The 21,434-nt window shown below is 42.2% G+C and overlaps 1 protein-coding gene across 2 annotated transcripts in view; it reads left to right on the top strand.

Annotated features, from left to right (window-relative positions):
• Window positions 1-561: 561 nt before the first annotated feature.
• Window positions 562-21,434, top strand: part of SHTN1 (shootin 1) — a 101,386-nt gene continuing 80,513 nt past the window's right edge. For both annotated transcript variants that reach the window (XM_043925262.1, XM_043925263.1), the window contains exons 1-2: window positions 562-685; window positions 17,596-17,648. In XM_043925262.1, the coding sequence (XP_043781197.1) occupies window positions 628-685; window positions 17,596-17,648 (111 nt within the window). In that variant the 5' untranslated portion in view covers window positions 562-627. The remainder of the gene's footprint in view (window positions 686-17,595; window positions 17,649-21,434) is intronic.

Below are 21,434 nucleotides of genomic sequence, written 5' to 3'. Positions count from 1 at the left end.
GGCAGCTCGTGGGGAGAGGCCTTTGACAGCGTTCAAAGTGGGCTTCTCATAGACGCTGCAGACCCAGGGCAGGCTTTCTCCAGAACACGCTCCTGGCCCGGGGTGGGGGTGGGGGTCCAAAAGGAGGGTGCAGGCGGACAAGGGGGATGCAGGCGGAGACGGGGGTGCAGGAACCAGCCAGCGCCACCTCAACGCAGGGCCCGCGCACGCCCTCCCGCCCGCGCATCCTGCGGCGCGGGCCTGGGCTGCGGAGGAAGCCGAGCGTCGGCGGCCGCCGCGGGCTAGCACGGTGGACGGTCCCATGATCACCGAGGGTGCCTCCGGCGTCCCCACCCCTCCCCGCTGCCCCCGGGGCTGCCGGCCTGTCTCCGCCCCCCTCCCCGCCTCTCCGCCGGCCGGCAGGTAAAGCCGCCGAGGCCGCGGAGTAGGTGCGCTGGGATGATCTCACCCGCGCGCCCCGCGCCTGCAGGAGGAGGAGGAGGAGGAGGAGGAGCGGGAGCAAATCCAACTTCCGGGTAGCGAAGCCGCCCGCCAGCGGCATCTTGCTTTTTTCTTCCCCCTCTACACCCCCGCTGCACCCCCTCTCCTCTCCCTCCTTTCCTTTTATTCCCGGCCCCACCTGCCAAAATGAACAGCTCGGAAGAGGAGAAGCAGCTGCAGCTCATCTCCAGCCTGAAGGAGCAAGGTAGGCGGGCGCGTAGCCGCCAGGTGCGGGCGGCCGCGGCCCGTGGGCGGGGACGGCTCCCGGGCGCCGGGTGTGGAGCGGGTGGAAGCTGGGCGGGAGGGGGCTCAGCGGCCACCGTCACCCCCAGTAGCTCCGTCACCCCGGAGAGAGGCGTCCGCCGCGCCCCGCGCGCTTGGGCGAGCCCCGGGACGGAGGGTTAACGTGCCTGTGCCCCGGAGGGTCGCGCCGGGCCGTGCGGGAAGCGCTTCCCCGTTGGTGGCTTTAGCTGGAGATGGGGGTTTAGGGGAAGGGACGGGGGTTCGGCACGGACACGGTCCCACGGTCCCCACCGTGCCACGCGGGAGAGGCGAGTGGGGCTGGTTGTCGTGGAGAGGGCGCGGTGTGGGCAGCTCCGCTGGCCTGGCTCCCCGGCCCCGGCCCCACCCTTGCACATTGGCGCTGGGAGGCCTGCCGCGCGGTTTGACAGCCTTTCTCCAGCTTTTCATTCTGGTTTGGCCTAGTTCCTCTTTCCTTCCCCAGCTGGGATTTGCAGGCCACGGTGTGCTTTAGCGCTTCCCATTTCTAGCAGTGGATTCGCCAGTGAGGCGGCACTCTGATGGTGGAGGGCTTTCTTGATCTAGGACTTGGCTCTGGTTCGCAGAAAAGCCAGGCCTTGTAACCTGCATTTCTACACTGCCGGGTAACTAGATGCAGAACTATTTTAATATCCTAGTAAGTAACAGTTTTAGTCAGTCATTTTCATCGCTTCACCACACCTCTGAACAAAGCCAAATTAAGATCGCAAGTGAACCAAACACCTTTTCAACTTAAAATGATTATGTCCCTGACCAAAGGTGGCCTGAGAATACAGGTCGAGAAAGAGAGGAACCATACAAATTTAGGAAGTAAAAATGTGTGGGAATATACTTTTTTTTCTGAATAACTTACTGACACGACCAGGTTGTGGAAGGGGCCCTGCTTTGTGGTGAATCCTGGTATTTAGTCCCAGCTTTTTCACTTCTCTTGACTCAACTCACCAACTCTGTGAACTTGGGAGAGTCACTTCTCTTTTATGGATCTTATGGTTAATCAAGCCTTACTTGACTACAGGCAAGAGCTAAACCAGATGATGTCACGAGATCTGTCCAATGCTAAGACCTGTTGCTCCCTGAGACCACAAACAAGCTGTTCATAGGGTAAATGGATCCCTCTTGGGTCCACATTCCTGAAAACAAATCTCATCATGACTGTTTAGTAACTGGGTGACCTTGGGGAAATTAGTTCAGTCGCTCAGTCATGTCCGACTCTGCGACCCCATGGACTGCAGCACGCCAGGCTTCCCTGTCCATTGCCAACTCCCTGAGTTTGCTCAAACTCATGTCCATCGAGTCGGTGATGCCATCCAACCATCTTCTGTCGTCCCCTTCTCCTCCTGCCTTCAATCTTTCCCTACATCAGGATCCTTTCCACTGAGTCAGTTCTTCACATTAGTTGGCCAAAGTATTGGAGCTTCAGCATCAGTCCTTCCAATGAATATTCAGGACTGATTTCCTTTAGGATTGACTGGTTTGATCTCCTTGCAGTCCAAGGGACTCTCAAGAGTCTTTTCCAACACCACAGTTCAAAAGCATCAATTCTTCAGTGCTCAGCATTCTTTATAGTCCAAGTCTCACATCCATACATGACTACTGAAAAAGCCACAGCTTTGACTAGATGGACCTTTGTTGGCAAAGTAATGTCTCTGCTTTTTAATATGCTGTCTAGGTTGGTCATAGCTTTTCTTCCAAGGAGCAAGTGTCTTCTAATTTCATGGTGGCAGTCACCGTGTGCAGTGATTTTGGAGCCCAAGAAAATAAAGTCTGTCACTGTTATCATTGTTTCCATTGCAGAAGTTATTTAACCTCTCCACAACACATTTCTCTGTGGTATCCAGCATCTGGAAAGTGCTGGATACATGTTAATGGCTTTTGCCTTCCTAGTACCTTCAGCTCCCATCCTTGATTAGTCTAGTGGGTGGGCACAATGCCTTCATCTGGAATTTCTCAAGTGTTTTAGTGAGGGGCTGGATTTTATTAGTATTTTATTGCTAATAATACCACCCCCCACCAACATAAGGGGTTCTTTATAGCTCAGTGGTAAAGAGTCCACCTGCAGTGTAGGAGATGCAGGAGACGTGGGTTTGATTTCTGGGTCGAGAAGATCCCCCCGAGGAGGAAATTGCAACCCTTTCCAGTGTTCTGGCCTGGGAAATCCCATGGACAGAGGAGCCTGGCATGCTACAGTCCATAGAGTCGTAAAGAGTCGGACATGATTGAGCAACTGAACACGCACGTGCACCACCAACATACTTGTCTCAATTCATATTCTAGACTGTTGAAACTTTTATTAACAATGGTATCTGTCAGCGGATAGCAGATCTGTTGTTGAAAGGTCAGTTTTCAAATAATGTTAAAATTTAAAATTTCACTTCTTTTTATTCTATATATAATTTCAAGAGTAATTTAACAATACACATAATCCACAAGTTATTTATATTTGATTTTGGGACACATCTCTATCTCTGTGTTGGATTTGAGAGCTGAGGAAAAGGAATGATTCTTAAGTTTCTGGTTCTTTTTCCAATTATATTGGGAAATCTGTGCATTGTATTTTTAGAGGATATATTTCTTCAATTAAGGCACGTCAGAGAGGGTAGAACAGCTGGACTTTGAAATTTGTGTTTCTTAAAGGATATTGAGTCTGGTTACACAAATATTGGGATTTCTTTTACAGCCCACAGTATAATTTTTATACGCTTCAAAATGGGGGTGTTTATTTGTCAGTGGACAAAGAGTTGGGCATGAACTGAGTAACTTAACATCACCCCACCATAGATTTCGATAGCAATTGACTTGTTTCAAGAGTATTTTGTTGCTGTTGAACCTACAGAACTTGGGAAGCTAGGGATTTGAGGTGGAAAAACAGGCATCTAGGTGTTTGGACTCTTACCAATATTGTGATCAGTTTTGTAAGCTGATGTATGTGATTTATTTTTGAAAGTAAACAGTACTTTTTACTGCCTGTTAACATTTTGAATAATTCCACTACCTCTCATTAGTGTGAACAAGAACCATTATTGATTAAAAGCTTTTTTTTTTAATGCTGAGTAAACATATTAATTTACTCCTTTGACAAATACCATGTACCTATCACATGTACTAGGCACTGGGAGAGAAGATTGTGAACCAGACAGACAAGTTTAATGTCTAGTAGACAGTCATTAATCAAATAATTATATAGATCAGTTTGTACAATTAAAAGTTTGTTGTTCTAGGATAGATTTTTAGACCTGTTTTGTTGGCTTAGAGGGCATATACACATAAAGTTTTGCTAGACATTGCAGAAATGCCCCCTTGCCCACCTCAAATGGCTGTACCAGTTCACATTCCCCTTAGCAGTGTCCATTTTCCAACGCGTTGGTCAACAATGACCAATGTAGTCTTTGTTGACGTCTTGACAGTTTGTTTAATTTTTGCCTATCTGATGAACAAAAATGGTAAACCTTTAAAAATGTGTTTGATCTGGTTATTAGTGAGGTTTGAAATCTTTTTTACATGTTTATTGACCATTTAGGTTTCATCATATCATTCCTTCCCTTGTGTTTTAAGTCTGAAATTTGCACCCGTTCTTCAGGAGGGTGTTCAGAAAGAAAGTTCTCATCCACTATGAATGGCAGAGCTGACAGCAGCCTTCCCTAATGTGAAGCCTTTAGTGGTGTGGTGAATAAGGTTGCTTTTGACAAAAGTTGTGAAATGTAATGACGGAGTCTGTCATAATATGAACAATCTCTAATTTATACTTACCATTCCCTAAGCTCTATGTCTTATAAATCACACCCTCTTCTGAATTACTTCAAAACATTGTATGTTCTCTTCTAGTGAATGGTATAATTAGCTATATTATGTCTTTCTAGAAAGTTATATTATGTCCCTTTAAAAAAAATTAGCCAGTGTGCGATTGCTTATGTTCAAGCAGATGTTGAGGTAATGAGGTAATTCTCCTTTTGTCTTTTGGGGGACTTTATTTATTTATTTTTTGGACTGATTGACATCTTTAATGCACTGAGAAATGGCAACTTGGGATACTATTTCCAATGCATATTTCCTAGCTTACTAAAGTGGACATTTTTCTTACAAAACATGTTACAATTTGCTCCCCTTCCAGAATTCTGCTGGGAAATGATAGACTTAGCTCAGCATTTGTTTAAGGTACATGATTTTCTTTGTATTTCATTCAGCCCACATGCACTGAATATTCATAGCCAGGCACTGTGCTAGGCATCAGAGATGCAAAATACCTTGTCCCTGCTCGTTGAGTTCCTAGTCTAGAGATGGTGGCCTCATTTGGGTCATGTATTTAAAATCCTCTGGCCAAGGAAGAGCGGGGCATCTTGATTGGCAGCCTCCACAAAGACCAAAGGTTTGGAATAGTCCAAAATAGAATGATGTGCCACTACCAGAAGAGGGACGTGCAGGCTGGGCAGACACAAACAGCAGATGTCCACTAAACTGTCACCATCATAATGCCATATCATTTGGATCTTGCGGAGGAATTTTGTAGAGAATGACTGCCACTTAGTAAAACTGATGTTCTGACATAAGACCACCACCAACAAATAAATAAAAATTATGGGCTAGTCTTGGACTAACGCTTTTAAATGGCAAGATAACTGGTTTTAAGGCAGGATAACCTTTCACCTTGAGAGCTGGTATCATTTTCTCCAAAATTATTGAGCCACCGCTCAAAGTTTAGATGGAAATTTAGTCAAGCTTATTCTTAAGGCTGAGATAGTAATTAAAAGAGGCTTCTTCCAGTGTTCCTTTGCTTCTAGGCTAGAAAGTAGCTAGAGAATTATTTTGACAAAGGGACTGAAGCTGTTGTCTTCAGTCCCCACAATTACCATATTAGTGTGCAAAACTGAAGCATTGTCAATCTTGGATCCATACAAAGTCAGTCCCTAGAAAGCTGTTTGGGACTAACTGGTTGCCTTGGTGTCAAGTGCAAACTTGACTTTATACCACTTTTCTAAGTGTGGTCCAGGGGCCAACTGTGTCTGAAATAGCCAGGGAATATATGTACTTACTGAGTTGTCTGTGAAAAGGCTGGTAAATTTATTTTTCTTCATCTGGTTACATTTTTATAAGATTTATTTTTAAACTTTTTGCTTTTACAACAAAGTATAGATTGAGGAAAGTCTGCAAAATAAAAATGAGCATCTCAGTGAATTACTTTTAAAGAGCAAATATGTTTCTAACAACACTTAGAACATTTCCAGAAGCCCCTCATAACCCCTCCAAACACGATCAGCTTCCTCTAACCAAAGATATTCAATACCACCAAACATAAGTTTTGCAAGTTTCCGAAATTTACAGAAGTGGAAACATACAGTATGTATTGCTTGCTTCTGTCTTCTTTTACTCATTATGTGTATGATATTTATTAATATTGTTGCATATAGTTGTAGTTCATTTGTTTGCGTTGTGCTCAGTTGCTCAGTCCTGTCTGACTTTTTGTGACCCCATGGACTGTAGCCCGCCAGGCTCCTCTGTCTATGAGATTTCCCAGGCAAGAATACTGGAGTGGGCTGCCATTTCTTCCTCCAGTGGATCTTCCTGACCCAGGGATTGAGCCACGTCACCCATGTCCTGTGCATTGACAGGCAGATTCTTTACCATTTGAGCCACCTGGGAAGCCTGTGAACAGGCTCCACAAAATGGAAAAGGCAAGGAGATGGATTTTCCCCCCGAGCTTCTAGAAGGAACATAGCTCTGCTGACACGTGGATTTTAGCTCAGTGTGAAACCTATTTTGCACTTCTGGTCTCCAGAATCCTAAGATAGATTGCTCATCCACTGTATGAATAAGCCAAAAAAAATTTTTTTAAGCTAATATACTAGAGATCAGGGGTCAACAGACTCTTTCTATAAATGACAGAGATAAATATTTTAGGCTTTGTGGGGCATATGATTTTTTGTAAATCAGAGTATTTATTGAAAAGGCATTTTCCTAAAGTTTTTGAGCCACTGCTGAAGAGACCTCAGTTGGGTTACTTGTGTTGATATGGACATTCAGCATGGCCTGAAGAACTACATGGTCCAGTCAGAATTTCACTGTTCAGTTCAGTTGTTCAGTCATGTCCAACTCTTTGCGACCCCATGGAATGCAGCACACGAGGCTTCCCTGTCTATCACTAACTCCCAGAGATTGTGCAGACTCATGTCGATCGAGTCAGTGATGCCATCCAACCATCTCATCCTCTGTTGTCCCCTTCTCCTCCTGCCTTCAGTCTTTCCCAGCATCAGGGTCTTTTCCAATGAGTTAGTTCTTTGCATCAGGTGGCAAAAGTATTGGAGTTTTAGCTTTAGCATCAGTCCTTTCAATGAATATTCAAGACTGATTTCCTTTAGGATGGACTGGTTTGATCTCCTTGCCGTCCAAGGGACTCTCAAGAGTCTTCTCCAACACCACAGTTCAAAAACGTCATTTCTTCACCACTCAGTTTTCTTTATGGTCCAACTCTCACATCCATACATGACTACTGGAAAAACCAAAGCTTTGACTTGACGGACCTTTATTGGCAAAGTAATGTCTTTGCTTTTTCATATGCTGTCTAGGTTGATCATAGCTTTTCTTCCAAGGAACAAGCATCTTTGACTTCATGACTGCAGTCACCATCTGTGGTGATTTGGAGCCCAAGAAAATAAAGTCCGTCACTGTTTCCGTTGTTTCCCCATCTATTTGCCATGAAGTGATGGGGCCAGATGCCATGATCTTCATTTTTTAAATGTTGAGTTTTAAACCAGCTTTTTCACTCTTCTCTTTCACTTTCATCAAGAGGCTCTTTAGTTCCTCTTTGCTTTCTGCCATTACAGGGGTGTCATCTGCATATTTGAGGTTATTGATATTTCTCCTGGCAGTCTTAATTCCAGCTTGTGCTTTATCCAGTCCGGCATTTTGCATGATGTGTAGTCTGCATATAAGTTAAATAAGCAGGGTGACAATATACAGCCTTGACGTACTCCTTTCCCAATTTGGAACCAGGCCATTGTTCCATGTCTTGTTCTGACTGTTGCTTTTTGACCTGCATACAGATTTCTCAGGAGACAGGTAAGGTGGTCTGGTATTCCCATCTTAACTCTGCAGTTAGGTAGATCAGTCTTACCTTTTTGTTGTTGTTGTTGTTAGATGTAAGAGTAAACATATGCTTATAGAAGAAAAAAAGCATATGGACTGAAAAGTACAATTACCTACTCCTTCTAACTCATTGTTTCCCAGTCTTTATTATATTCTCCAAAGGAGTCTTTTTTTTTTTTTTGGTGGGAGTGGGGTTTCCAGGTGGCACAGGGGTTAAGAATCCACCTTCTTGTGCAGGAGACGCAAGAGACACAGGTTCTATCCCTGGTTCAGGAAGATCCCCTGGAGGAGGAAATGGCAGTCCACTTCAGTATTCTTGCCTGGGAAATCCCATGAACAGAGGAGCCTGGCGGGCTGCAGCCCAAGGGCTCACAGAGTTGAACATGACTAAGCATTCACTCAGGATCATATGTATGTACCTCTAATAAGAGTTATACTTCATCTGTAATCCTCTCCTAAGAACTTGTAGTCCAAGTCAATTGAGGACAACATCCCACGTTAAGGAACGTCCTACAAAATATCTGATCAATGGTCCTCAAAACGGTCAAAATTATCGAAAACAAGGAAAGTCTGCGAAATTCGTCACAGCCTAGATTCTCAGTGGATATGAGTTTGAGCAGACTCTGGGAGAGGTCAAGGAAGCCTGGTGTGCTGCAGGCCATGAGATTGCAGAGTCTGACATGACGGAGCAACTGAACAACAGCAGGATGTGTCTAAGGAGACATGACAACTAAATATGTTGTGGCATCTGAGTGCTCCTGGGACAAAAGTGGAGCGCTGGATAACAACTAAGGAAATAAGGTATGGACTTTAGTTCATAATAGTGTGTCAGTATTCGTCCATTAATTGAAAGAAAAGTAACACAATAATGTAAGATGTTAATAATAGGAGAAACTGAGTGTAAGGTATATGGGAGGTCTACTATGTGGGCAGTTTTGCTATGGATCTAAAGTTTATAAAATCAAAATTTATTAAAAACAGTAATGCTCACATCCTTGTACACATATAGCTGTAAGTGCAGCTGTAGGAAGAATTCTCAGGAGTGGAACTGTTAAATCCCCAAAGTCTGTGTATTTTAAACTTTGTTGTGCTGTAGATTTTATTCAGAGCTGTTAAGACAGCCAAGCTTCGCTTTAAAACGTGGAAGGAACACTGCTTTTGGTTTTCTCTGCTTCTCATGCTGGCTAAGCATTTTATTTCATTTATTTTTTTTAAATTGAAATATCTAAGTATTGTAAACATTAAAACATGAGTTTTGAAATTTTTGTATGATACAGTGGACAGTAATACATTAGGATCCTTTTAGTTACTTGATTCTGTCTCAGATCCTGTATGGTGTAATTCAGGGTGTGATTCTGAGACTGATACACACACATACATACACACACACATATATGTATATGTATTTGTTGTTTTTTTACATAAGACTTTGGGGAGCAGTTTTAGATTATAGAAAAAATGGAACAGAAAGTACAGAGAATTCCCGCATAATCCCTTATCTCCCCCCACTTTTTTCTATCATTATCATTTTATATTAGTGTAGTACAGATAATTGTACTACAGAACTGTACTACAGTTCTTAGAATCGATGAGCCAGTATTGATACATTATTATTAACTAAAGTCCATAGTTTGCATTAGGGTTTATTTTTTTATGTTGCACATTCTACGGATTTAGACAAATGTATGACATGTACCCATCATAACATTTATCAAACAGAATAATTTCACTGCTCCAAAAACTTCCTCTGTTCTACCTGTTCATTCCTCTTACGTCACCCTGGAAATCCTGGCAGCCAGCCATCTTTTTACTGGCTCCGTCAGTTTTGCTTTTTCCGTCCTGTTATATATTTGAAATTGTACAGAATGTAGCATTTTCCGATTGGCTTCTTCCACTTAGCAATGTGCCTGTAGGCTTCCTATGTGTCTTTTGTGCTTGAAAGCTCATTTATTTCTCTTTATCACTGAATAATACCCCATTGTATGGGTGTACCATTGTCAGTTTCTCCATTCACTTGTTGATGAGCATGATGTTTGCTTCTGAGTTCTGGCAGTTATGAATAAAGCGGCTGTAAACATTCATGTGGTGGTGAGGTAGGGGGAAGGGAAGAGTCCTGGTATAGGGTCTCCGTGTTTCGGTGAGCTACGCCCCAGGCTGTGACTTTCATAAGTGCTTCTAGTTTTAGTTTACCCTGTCGGTGAGACAAGACTACAAAGGGTTGGAAGTGGTTATTACAGTCTCTTCAATCTGTTAGGCTCTGATAAAAGAATTTCCCTTGAGGGAAGGCCTTGTTAAGAAGAGCAGAAGGCTCTGGGCGTATTTCATCATGGATACTTTTCCTGTCCCCTGCCAAAACCAGTAGGGAATTTTTCTCAGTATTCACTGTGAGGTCCTGGTAGCATACCTGGAGGTAGAACTCACAGAAGTGTCAGGGCTTCCTAACACTGGCCCTCACCTGGAGTTTTTAACTTTCAAACTTGTTGCAACTGAACCTCTAGCAGTTTGTCAGTTACAGTTTGATTTTTCTTCCCCTGGCTTGGCCCAGGAGGGGATTTTGTACCTTGGTTGCTTCTCCACTAGGCTGTGATCCTCTGTATCTCCCTGAGTGTATCTCTGATTTTTAGAGTAGCAGTTTGCCCCGTGTCTTCGGTTCTCTCATGGATCTAAGAAGAGTTGTTGATTTTGCTTATTCAGCTGTTTTTGTTGTTGTTGTGAGAACCACAGTGTCAGCTTATAAGCTCCTTAAATGCCAGACCAGAAACCAGGCTAATAAATGTACTTTAAAGTTACCCAGTTTCCTTCCTTTTTGGTGATTAAGTTGAAGTCCTTAATATAGTTTATTGAGATTACTTCTTAAGCACCATTAAATCCTTAGCGCTGTACTGTGTGTTCTATCAGGTAAAGATTGAATTTCAGGTTTGCTGTGACTTCTTTTCAGACATGAAATGTCTCACCTCTGCTTTTGATTAGGTTTTCCAGCAGTGTTTTCCCTGGCTCTTCTAATGCTTTCATTGACAACTGAGGTATAAATGACTTCTCTTTCTATTCTGCCTTTAAGAGCAAGACCTATTGGGATGTGTGGAGAAGGGAATAATGTCCTAATTGAACATTATCTCTTTTGACTCATGTCCTTATACCCCATTAGTAAGAGATGTTTCAAGGCTCCGTGGGTTTCAGAGATGCAGACTCAACAGATGAGAGTATATATTAGATGATCTCATGAGGCAGTGTTTTGTTTTTTTCCTTTTGGTTTTATCTGATGGCTTTTTAAAGCTTCATTTTTCTAAAGTATCTTGTTGTAACATATGATGCAAGAGGCCCTTTTAGTTTGAGGAGGAAAGTATGTGCTCTTGCATAAGTTGTTCATGTAAAGACCTAGGTCCGTTCGTCCTTCTTCCTGAATTTAGCACACATTTATCAAGTGCCTGATAGCTCAGGTGGTAGAGAATCTGCCTGCAGTGCAGGAGACCCTGGTTCGATTCCTGGGTCGGCAAGCTGCTGGAGAAGGGATAGGCTACCCTCTCCAGTATTCTTGGGCTTCCCTTATGGCTCAGCTGGTAAAGAATCCGCCCGCAATGCGGGAGACCTGGGTTTGATCCCTGGGTTGGGAAGATCCCCTGGAGAAGGGAAAGGCTACCCACTCCAGTATTCTGGCCTGGAGAATTCCAGGGACTGTATGGTCCATGGGGTCACAAAGAGTCGGATACAACTGAGTGACTTTCACTCACTCACTTATCAAGTGCCTACTCTATGTCAGGCATTGTGCTAGAAGAGGGCACAATGGATGGATAAAGACACAGTCTTCACCCCAGAGGATTATTTCTTGTCTAGTGCTTGGGCTTCCCTGGTGGCTCAGATGGTAAAGAATCCACCTGCAATGGGGGCGACCTGGCTTCGATCCCTGGGTAGGGAAGATCCCCTGGAGAAGGAAATGGCAATCCACTCCAGTATTCTTGCCTGGAGAATCCCCATGGACAGGAGCCTGGCGGGCACAGCCAATGCGGTCACCAAGAGTCAGACGTGACTGAGCAGCTAAGCCCAGCGCACATCACACACAATAACGCTTAGAAATGGTTTTTGCACGGCTGACTTTGTGAATCAGTAAACTGGTTCTGCTTCCACCATTTCTTACCATGGGGGTTGACTTTTTATGCATTTGTATCTTCACATTTAAAAAGCGGATGTTAATATTTGGCTTAATTGCTCTACATCATAGATTTATGTGAACCACCCATTCATTCAATATAGGTATGGACTCTGTCTTGGTATTCAGCTGAGTGTAAGGTTTACAGCAATGAATTGAGTGGGAGAAAAGGCAAGAAAACAGACCTATTTTCAGACAACTTATTAATGTTGCATGTAGATGCTCCAGTAGAGAGATGTGAACAGTATACACTGGTGAAAGTGAAAGTGTTACTCACTCAGCTGTGTCTGACTCTGTGCGACCCCATGAACGATAGCCTGCCAGGTTCCTTTGTCCATGGGATTCTCCTAGGCAAGAACACTGGAGTGGATTGCTATGCCCTTCTCCAGGGGATCTTTCCAATCCAGGGATTGAACCTGGGTCTCTTGCATTGCAGGCAGATTCTTTACCATCTGAGCCACCTGGGAAGTCACTATAAATGCTGATTTTTGCCTATGGTATATGGGGAGAGTTTCTTAGAAGAAATGACAGTTGAACTGCATTGAAAAGGAGGATGTAGGGAAGATGGGGAAGGGAAGACCTTGTAGACAGAGGGGAAAATATTTGTAAAGACACTTGCACATGAAAGGTCTTAGAGGGTTTAGGGAAGTGTTGGAGGTTTGGGGGTGATTGAGTGAGTTGTGGTCTCTGAATGGAGAGAGGAGAGGAAAGTGGGGGTCCCAGATGTGAAGCTAACATCTTTGGTAGCTTTTAAACAAGAGAATGAAATAACCAGATTGCTTTGTTACAATGCTAACTATTTTGTAAAGAATGAACTTGGTATATATGGAGGCTCGAGGCTAGAGAAGTTGTTGTTGTTCAGTCGCTAAGTCATGTCTGACTCATTGTGACCCCATGGTCTGCAGCACACCAGGCTCCCCTATCCTTTCCTGTCTTCTGGAGTTTGCTCACGCTCATGTTCATTGAGTTGGTGATGCCATCCAACCATCTCATCCTCTGTCACCTCCTTCTTCTGCCTTCAATCTTTCCCAGCTGCAGGGTCCTTTCCAGTGCATAGGCTCTTCGCATCAGGTGGCCAAAATATTGGAGCTTCAGCTTCAGCATCAGTTCTTCAATGAATATTCAGGGTTGATTTCCTTTAGGATTGACTGGGTTGATCTCCTTGCTGTCGAAGGGTCTCTCAAGAGTCTTCTCCAGCATCACAGTTCGAAAGAGGCACTGGCTACAGAGGATAGGGCAGGTTGGAAAGACATTTTGAGATCTGAGCAGTTCGAAGATCCTTTGGTGGTGAGGGGGAGGTGGGGAATCAAGGGCGGTGCTGTGATACTAGCTTAAGAACTAGGTAGATGATAGTCATGCATAGAGGAAGTAGGGTGTTTGGGCAAAATTTAATTGATGAGTTCCCTTTTTAACATGTTGAGTTTGAGGTGCTTGTAAGGTATCTGGGCAGAGGTGTCCAGAAATACTGTCCAGTAGAACTTCCAGCTGTGATGGAAGTGTTCTGTGTTCACTGTCCACAGTGGTAGCCACTAGCCACGTGTAGCTATTGAGCAGCTGGAAAGCTGAATTTTAAATTTTATTTCATTTTGGTTAACTTAAATGTAAGTAGCCACACGTGGCCAGTGGCTACCAGATTTGACAGTGCAGGTCTTTCATAATGGTTGGAAATACTGATCTGGAGCTAAGGCTGGGATGGGGTGGTTAGGTTTCCTGGGACTGAGAGGGGCACTGGACTCTCAAATGCTAAAACTGGAAAAGGTCCAGGCAAACGGATTGTGGTTCATCCTAGCCAGAGGTGTTAGTGGCCTGTAATTATGACTTTGGTTGTCATGTTTCTCAAACAACTCAGTCTCCTCAGCTGCTTCCTGGAATGGCTATGGCATGGTCTGCAGCTTGGAAAGAAAATTCCCTTCCTTGGCATTAGGGGGTTAGAAAATAGAAAACCAGCATGATTCTTGAAACACATGCTTTGCCTGATATTCTCCTTGTTTTCTCCACATCTTCCTTTTTCTTCCATTCCGTTCTCCTATGTAGTGAGTCTGTTCTTTGGCTGCACATTAAAATCACCTGGGGTGCTTACTTCTTATAAAAAAATATGGCTGTTCAAGGTCCACCTAGTTAAATCAGAATCTTGGGTTGGGGGTGGGTGGAGAGGGCATTAGGCAGCTGTAGGATTTAAAAGCTCCTCAGGTGATTCTGTCGTGCAGCCAGGATTGAAAAGTACAGCTTCAGACATGCCCACACTTCTTTGGCACCTTCTGTTTTTTTACTGCACAAACTACAATTGATATTTAGCACCCCTCCCCTGCTCCTTTTATTTGGTGGAGGGTAATAGTACTTAGCATTTCAGAAATTTTGCCATCTTTCAGGTCACGTATGACAGAAGTTAGTCTGAGACTGAAAGGTGTTAGGGAGCAGCCTAACCTCTTGTTATACACATACCTTTTGTAAGGATTGACATACCTTGATGTAACAGTAATAGGTTTAACAAAAACTCAGGATCTTTGATCTTACTTGTGACAAATGGGGTCCTTTAGTTAAGGCATGTGAACGCTCAGTTGTGACATGTGGGATCTCCTTCCCTGAGCAGGGGTCAAACCTGGACCTCCTGCCTTGGGAGCATGGAGTCTTAGCCACTAGACCTCCAGGGAAGTCGCAACAGTTGAGCATTTGCTATGCCCAAGTGTCCTTGTATCTTACATATTAGTCCACCTACTCTTAGTAACAATACTATGAGAGATGTACAATTGTTATTCCTATATGCCAGATGAGGAATCTGAGACTCAGAGGAAAACCAATTTGCCCAACGCCCGTGGATAAGTGAAGTGCTTGGATTGCACTTTTAAATTACTGTGCCATGTGACTTTATAGTGAAATATACTTTAAGGGATGACGTCTTCCCAAGCTGCCGGTATCTTTCCCATGAAAGAGCTGGTCAAAATAATTTCTTCTTTTTTGCTGATTAATTCAACATTTGGAAGATTTCTCTCATCAAATCACTTGAGTTGTGCAATTCATGGTAAAAGTTTTTCAAGCTGTGAGCCAGGTGTGAAACGATAAGGCTTACTCTGTGATGCTTTGGCATTGCCAAAAAAGAAGTAGCTGAACAGTGTTTAAAAGTTTTGCTTAAAATGGGGTTGCATATGTATCCACTATGATATATGTGTATGTGACTATTGTTTAGGGCAGTGAACTTGGTTTTTTAATTTCAAAGAAATAGAAATATATGAGTAAATGTTTCTATGTCCTATTCCCCAAGTGCCCCTTCCCACTACTAAATGGTTGAATTCTTCCCATACTTTTTCTACCCCTGGGAAGATACCTGGTGTCATTTTTTTTTTTAAATTGTATTCAGTCATGTAAAACATATTTTCTATGGTTTCCATTAAGATATGATAGGTGAAGGGTTCATAATTAATGCTTTTCATAAAGACCCAGTAATTGGGAGCCTGGACTCTATTGGCAGTGGAATGGAAGAACAGTATCAGTTTTTTTGAAAAGGCCTTTAAAGCCATTATCTAATGTTTTAAATAGGAAAAAAAAATTTCTTAAGGCCAGTGTGAGATCATGGTTTTATAATCCTTTTTGCTTTTTTTTTTTTTTTGTATATCTGTAATGTAGGTCATCAAGAATAGAGCAGTAAATCAATTTTGATTTTTCAACTTTATCTAAGAATACTTGAATGTCAAGTAAACTGAAGCAAAGTCTCTCACTAAAATATTTATTTCTTTTTTGAAACAATATTAGATGTAGTAATAAGATTTGGGACCATGACCATAGACTACCCAGTGATGTAAGTGCGTATGTCTTAGAATCTCTTAGTTCTTGTTTCTTTTTGTTAAAAAAGGAGGGACGGGACATTTTCAGACCCAAGAACAATTTAGTTCATACTCATTGGTTGAGTTTGTGTGATGGCAGCTGATAAGGAGCTGGTGAGCTTCAGTCTGTGATTAATCAAATCTTTTCTGTTGAAACTATTTTTAAAAGGGGTATATCTTTACATGTATGCATTAAGCTATCTATGGGCTAATTTTCAAAGATTCTTTTTGGGTGTGGCTTTGATAAAAATTGTCTATTAGTTCTTATTTAGATGAAATGTTGGTAAAACTTCTGGGCATTGATGGTATAATCCCATAAATATTTGTTTATTTGAATTGGATTGTAAGATTTCAGTCCTGCCATCATAGTAACTACCCTTCAGACATGTACTTTACTATATGAATTGTTTGGGGGGTGTCTGCTCCAGTGGTTAGAATCATACACTCTAGCATTAATGACTGGATTATTTGGAATGTCCTTAAAACTACAGGTTTCAGATTTTTTTATTTCTGCCTTCAGCTTCTTCATAGATTTAGAGAGCTCTGTCTTTTTTTTTTTTTTTTTTTTAAGGAAAAGCTGAGCTTTTAAGTTAATTAATTTATTTTTGTCTGTGCTGGATCTTCATTGTTGTGTGGGCTATTCTCTAGTTGCAGGGAGCTGGGGCTATTCTCTAGTTGCCATGCATGGGCTTCTCATTGCAGTGGCTTCTCTTTGCAGAACAGAGGCTCTAGACACGTGGGCTTCAGTAGTTGCGGAGCCTGGGCTAGAGCACAGGCTCAGTAGTTGTGGCCCACGGGCTTAGTTGCTCCATGGCATGTGGGATCCTCCAGGACCAGGGATTGAACCTGTGTCTCCTGCATTGGCAGATGGATTCTTTACCATGGAGCCACGAGGAAGACCAAAACTGAGCTTTTGAAGATAAACACCAATTAAATTTTTTAAGTCAAAGTATAAAAATCCAAGCTTGGTTATTGCCTGGCTCTCTCGTACCAGTCAAAATGGTGCTGGTCTGGGAGTGGACAGCAGTTCTCCTGGGCCCACCTTAGACATTCTGCTCCATCATTAATCCTAGATCATTCTCTTTCTTCCCACCATAAACTCTGAACATCACATTCTCAACTGTGAGGATATCTAAAAATGGCGCTTTAGCTAAAAGTTGAATGCGGGGGTTCTGATCATTTTTCTGGCAGTAGAGGGTTTTAAGTAGAAAACTGCTGCTTTCCCCGCATAGTTGGATATATTTGCAAACAACTCCCATATTCTTGCAACTTAGAGAAATGAATCTGGCTAGGATCTGGTCATAGCTTGGTGGTTGATGATCTTGCAGTGCCTGAAAATAGTTGTTCTTAGCTGAATGCTTATAGTCTAAACTTTCATCTGTGGGTGGAGCAGATATGTGACACTGAGTTTATTTTCTGGAGGCCAGTTTTCAAAAATACACCTCTGATTACAGTACCGCAGCCTGATCATGCTGGAAGGAACTTCAAGGAACACCCACCTGTCTCCTTTCACAATTGCTGAACATCAGAGATGAGAAGTGACTTGTCGTGGGCATTTATGGCTCATAAGTCTTCCTAGTGACCCAGGAGAACTGAAATTTGGCTCAGGGGACTCACGTCCGCTCTGTTCTCTCTTTCTTCCTTTTTCTTTAAAGCAGGAGCCCATCTTCTGTAGCCTCTTCTCCACCCCACCCCCAATCTAGTAAATAGACAGTAAGGGTTAGTTGGGTTCCCAGGTTTTTCCACAGTAAACTTTTGATAGCGTTGTGACATTTCTTTCCTTTTTTTTTCTTTTAGCGATAGGTGAATATGAAGACCTTAGAGCAGAGAACCAGAAGACAAAGGAGAAGGTTTGTATTTTACCCTTTCTTTCCTCTCTTACATGTGTAAAAAGCCTAGACAGCATGGCGCATTGTTCTGCCACCAATTTCAGTCAAATGCGAATGAGAGTTGTCTTTTTAAAATTTCTTTTCTCCTGCATGTGTGGTTCAGGCTAATATCAACTCCAGGCTCCAGATGGTAAAGAATAGCAGGCATGCCACGGTGGGCGCTGCTCTGGGAGATTAACTACACAGCTAAATGTGCAGCAAGGCACCAGGCCAAGGAACTCAGGCCCCCAAGAAGTGTACTTTTTCCAACAGTCAGATTTGGAATTCTAGTGATGGCATTGAACGCCTGAGACATTTACCTTTGGGGTTTAAGCATCTTAGATCTGGATGGAACTCTTTGGAATTAGTCCATTGGCATTTAGTTCAAATGTCTCCATAAACCCTTTGTATGTTTGCTTCCTCTAAATATGTGAATAATATGTTGAAAATTGAAAAACACCCAATGTGAAGATGGTAGAGCCCGGTGAATATTTTCCTAGGCTCTGGCAGTTTTATTTTTTAATTGTTAAATAATTGAATTCTACTTACCTTTATGTCTCTGAACATACCCATTTAAGATTCATGAGGTTTTTTTTTTTTTTTTTTTAGCATATGTCTTCTTTTCCCTATAAGTTTAGGGAAGGGACAAATAGGAGGGAAGGCTAAGTTTTAAGAAGTACAGGGACTAAGTAGAGAATAAAGAGGAGGAGAGAGAGAGAGAGCTGTTCATTATTTATTGTATTATTGTTATTTAGATATAAATTAAGTTTATTTTAGAAATTAAAAATTTCTATTTTTAGAAATTTGATAGACCAAATATTTCACAGCATAACATCCGTGGTGGAAAATTAATGAAACAGGTTCTTTGTGGTTATTAAAGAAGGTGCTCATCATTGCCGCAAATTATGCAACCTTGTCTTGAAAATTTCAGAGTAAGAGATGTAATGAAAATTGGCAGAGAGCTAAATATTTTGGAGGGGTAAAATAATAAATTGTGGCATATTTGGGGGGTATTTATTGAGTTCTTAAGAATCGACTTTTAATATTAAGCTCTTAACATCCAACTTTTTAACTCATGTTAATTTGCCACCTATATAGATGTTGGTGTGTTAGTATTAAGGGTAAATACTCTAGTTCAAAGCACATTATAATGGATTTTTAAATCGTTATTTTTCACTCAGATTTCTTGCCTCTTTGCTCATTTTTAAATAAACCTTTGGTGTTCTATAAAATTTTAAGTATCTTCTCTTCCTTTTACTAGGCAGTGCAGGAAATGGTAGGTGGGTAATAAGAATATTTGTGATAGAACATGGCTGGTACATGCATCTCATATGGTAAGAAGGTCACAGAAGAAAGTTTGACAGGTTTTCTAGTTCTCAGTTGTTAGACAACAAAACCACAAATGTCCCAAGTCTGCCAACAGGTGGGGAGTGTGTGCCTAGCTCCTGGGTCCCTGATGCCCCATGATTTCAAAGCAAAGCTGATTGGTGATGCTTAAGCCAGATAGCTTGAGCCTCTTTCCTTAAGATACCCAACCATCTTCCAGCTTGGGGAGAAAGAGCCAAGATTTAGCAATTGAGTCTCCTCCATAGATGTTTCTGGTCCAAGAGTGAAAGAGCAAATCAAGTAGGAAGAGTTAATTCAGGAGAACTCTGATTTACGTAGAAAATAGGACTAGGGAAAGCAAACATGTCTCCATATGACAGAGAAGGAAGGATTTAGGAGAACATGAATAACATAAGAGGAACAAGTTTTTTTGTTTTTTTTTTCTTATCCTTCTTTAATCCCTGCTTATTTGTAGACCTAGCATTGCCCTAAAAATAGTAGACGTTCTATAAACATCTGTTATTAGTGATGATGAAGGTTGTTTAACGGCGAGCCACTTTGTGCAGCAAGTTTTTAAGTGAACCATCTGTAATACAAGTGAATGGCAGGTAAAATGCGTTTGGCAAAAGAAGGATTAAAAATTAACTTGGCCTTTTACCTGTTTACATGTTTCTCTACACAGAGTGTGCCCAGAAAGTTTTGTAACATCTCTACTGACCTGCTCCTGTACTCATTCTTTAAAAATAACTATTAACAGAAATGGGAATAAAAGACATGAAAGCGATATGGAATGTTGTGTGATCGGGTAAAACAAAATAGGATGGTTTTAAGTTTACCACACTCTTGTTTATCTTGTGTTAAAAGACTAGCAGGCTTATTACTGCAGATTTTTCCCCCAAAGGGGGCTGTATGACAAAGGAGGGAAGCCTATAATAAAAGCCTTTTTATACAGCACAGAACGAGTAAAAGCAGCTTTAGTTCTGGAGGTGGTAAATGGAGAACACCATTTTCTCTGGCAAAGCACTTTCTCCTGCCTGGCTGTGTGAGCTTTGTGCAGTCCACATCAGCAGATATTCATGGCTATTCTTACTTCGTGACCCCGAACAAGTTCAGTTAAATTCATCCAGGATAGGAGTCTAAAGTAAGACTCCTTTTGCCGTAGTTAATTCAGTGTGGGCAAATTTTGCAGACATGGAAGGGACCAGAAAAATAAACAGCAAGTTTTTTCCTTCCACGTGTCCACATTAAGTTTAACCGTCTGTGTTGTCTGGTCACAAACCTTGTCAGTGGGAAGAGACAGTGGGTATGATTCCCTTGGGTAGATCTTTTTATACCCTGTTTGGAATCTCCTCTGTTGAGACAAGTGGTAGGATGTGAATTTCCTCAGAAATTGCTCAGAAGTTGCTGAAGAGACTGTTTTTTTAAGAAGCTACTGCAGGTCATGTACATTCCCTTATCTTCCTTATCTGATGCTCCCAACAAACCTGTGCCAGCTTTGTTTGACAGGAATAAGGACCTCAGGGCTCAGCATGGGCTTCCCTGGTGGCATGGAAGGTAAAGAATCTGCCTGCAATGTAGGAGACCTGGGTTCGGCCCCTGGGTTGGGAAGATCCCCTGGAGAAGAGAATGGCAGCCCACTCTAGTATTCTTTCCTAGGAGAATGCTATGGACAGAGGAGCCTGGTGGGCTACAGTCCATGGGGTAACAGAGAGTCAGACATGACTGGGCAAGTAGCACTTTGACAACCTCCTTTTCAGGGCTTAACAGAGTCTAGATTCAGACATAGGTATCCTGACTACAAATACTCATTTTGAAGCAGGTAAACTTAGGGGAGCTAATTGACTTTTCCCACAAAAGTCTTGGTTTTATTCTTTATTTTTTATTGTTAGCTCAGGGATTTTCCACCAGAAATGATCAGACTCAATAGTTCTTCTTTACCTTATATTGGTTTGTATTTAAAAACTGAAAGTTACATGTCAGATCAATCTTACATTAGAAAAACTCTCACGTGTGTGTGTTTCTGTGTGCATCTGCACATGTGTGCCCGCCTGTGCGCGCGTGTGTATAGATTCTGACACAGTGCAATCCAACCGTCAGAGTAGGAGATTTGGGATGGTGGGCCAATGTCTTAATGGTCTTTCCCTTTGCAGTTCTCCCTTTTTAAGAATAGTGTAACACGATCATCTTGTGGTTTTTATCAGTTTTTTTGAGGATGGAATCAGGATCTGAGTTGATGAGGAAACCTTGTATTGAAAGGAAAACTTTTTTCTGAATGCCTTCTGAGCACAGGGATGTAAAGAAAAATGTGCAAATATCCCACTCTTAAGTATAAAACTACTCTAATGAGGGATACGGCAAGTTAAAAAATGACTGTGATGAATTGTGCGTATCCATGAATGCTTAGAATTTGGGGGTAGGATGGGAAAAAGAACAGAGACAAGA

Source organism: Cervus elaphus, chromosome 15 (genome assembly GCF_910594005.1).
Source record: "Cervus elaphus chromosome 15, mCerEla1.1, whole genome shotgun sequence".
Lineage (NCBI taxonomy): Eukaryota > Metazoa > Chordata > Mammalia > Artiodactyla > Cervidae > Cervus > Cervus elaphus.
Note: the sequence above shows the minus strand (reverse complement) of the source record. Positions and strands in the feature narration are given on the sequence as shown.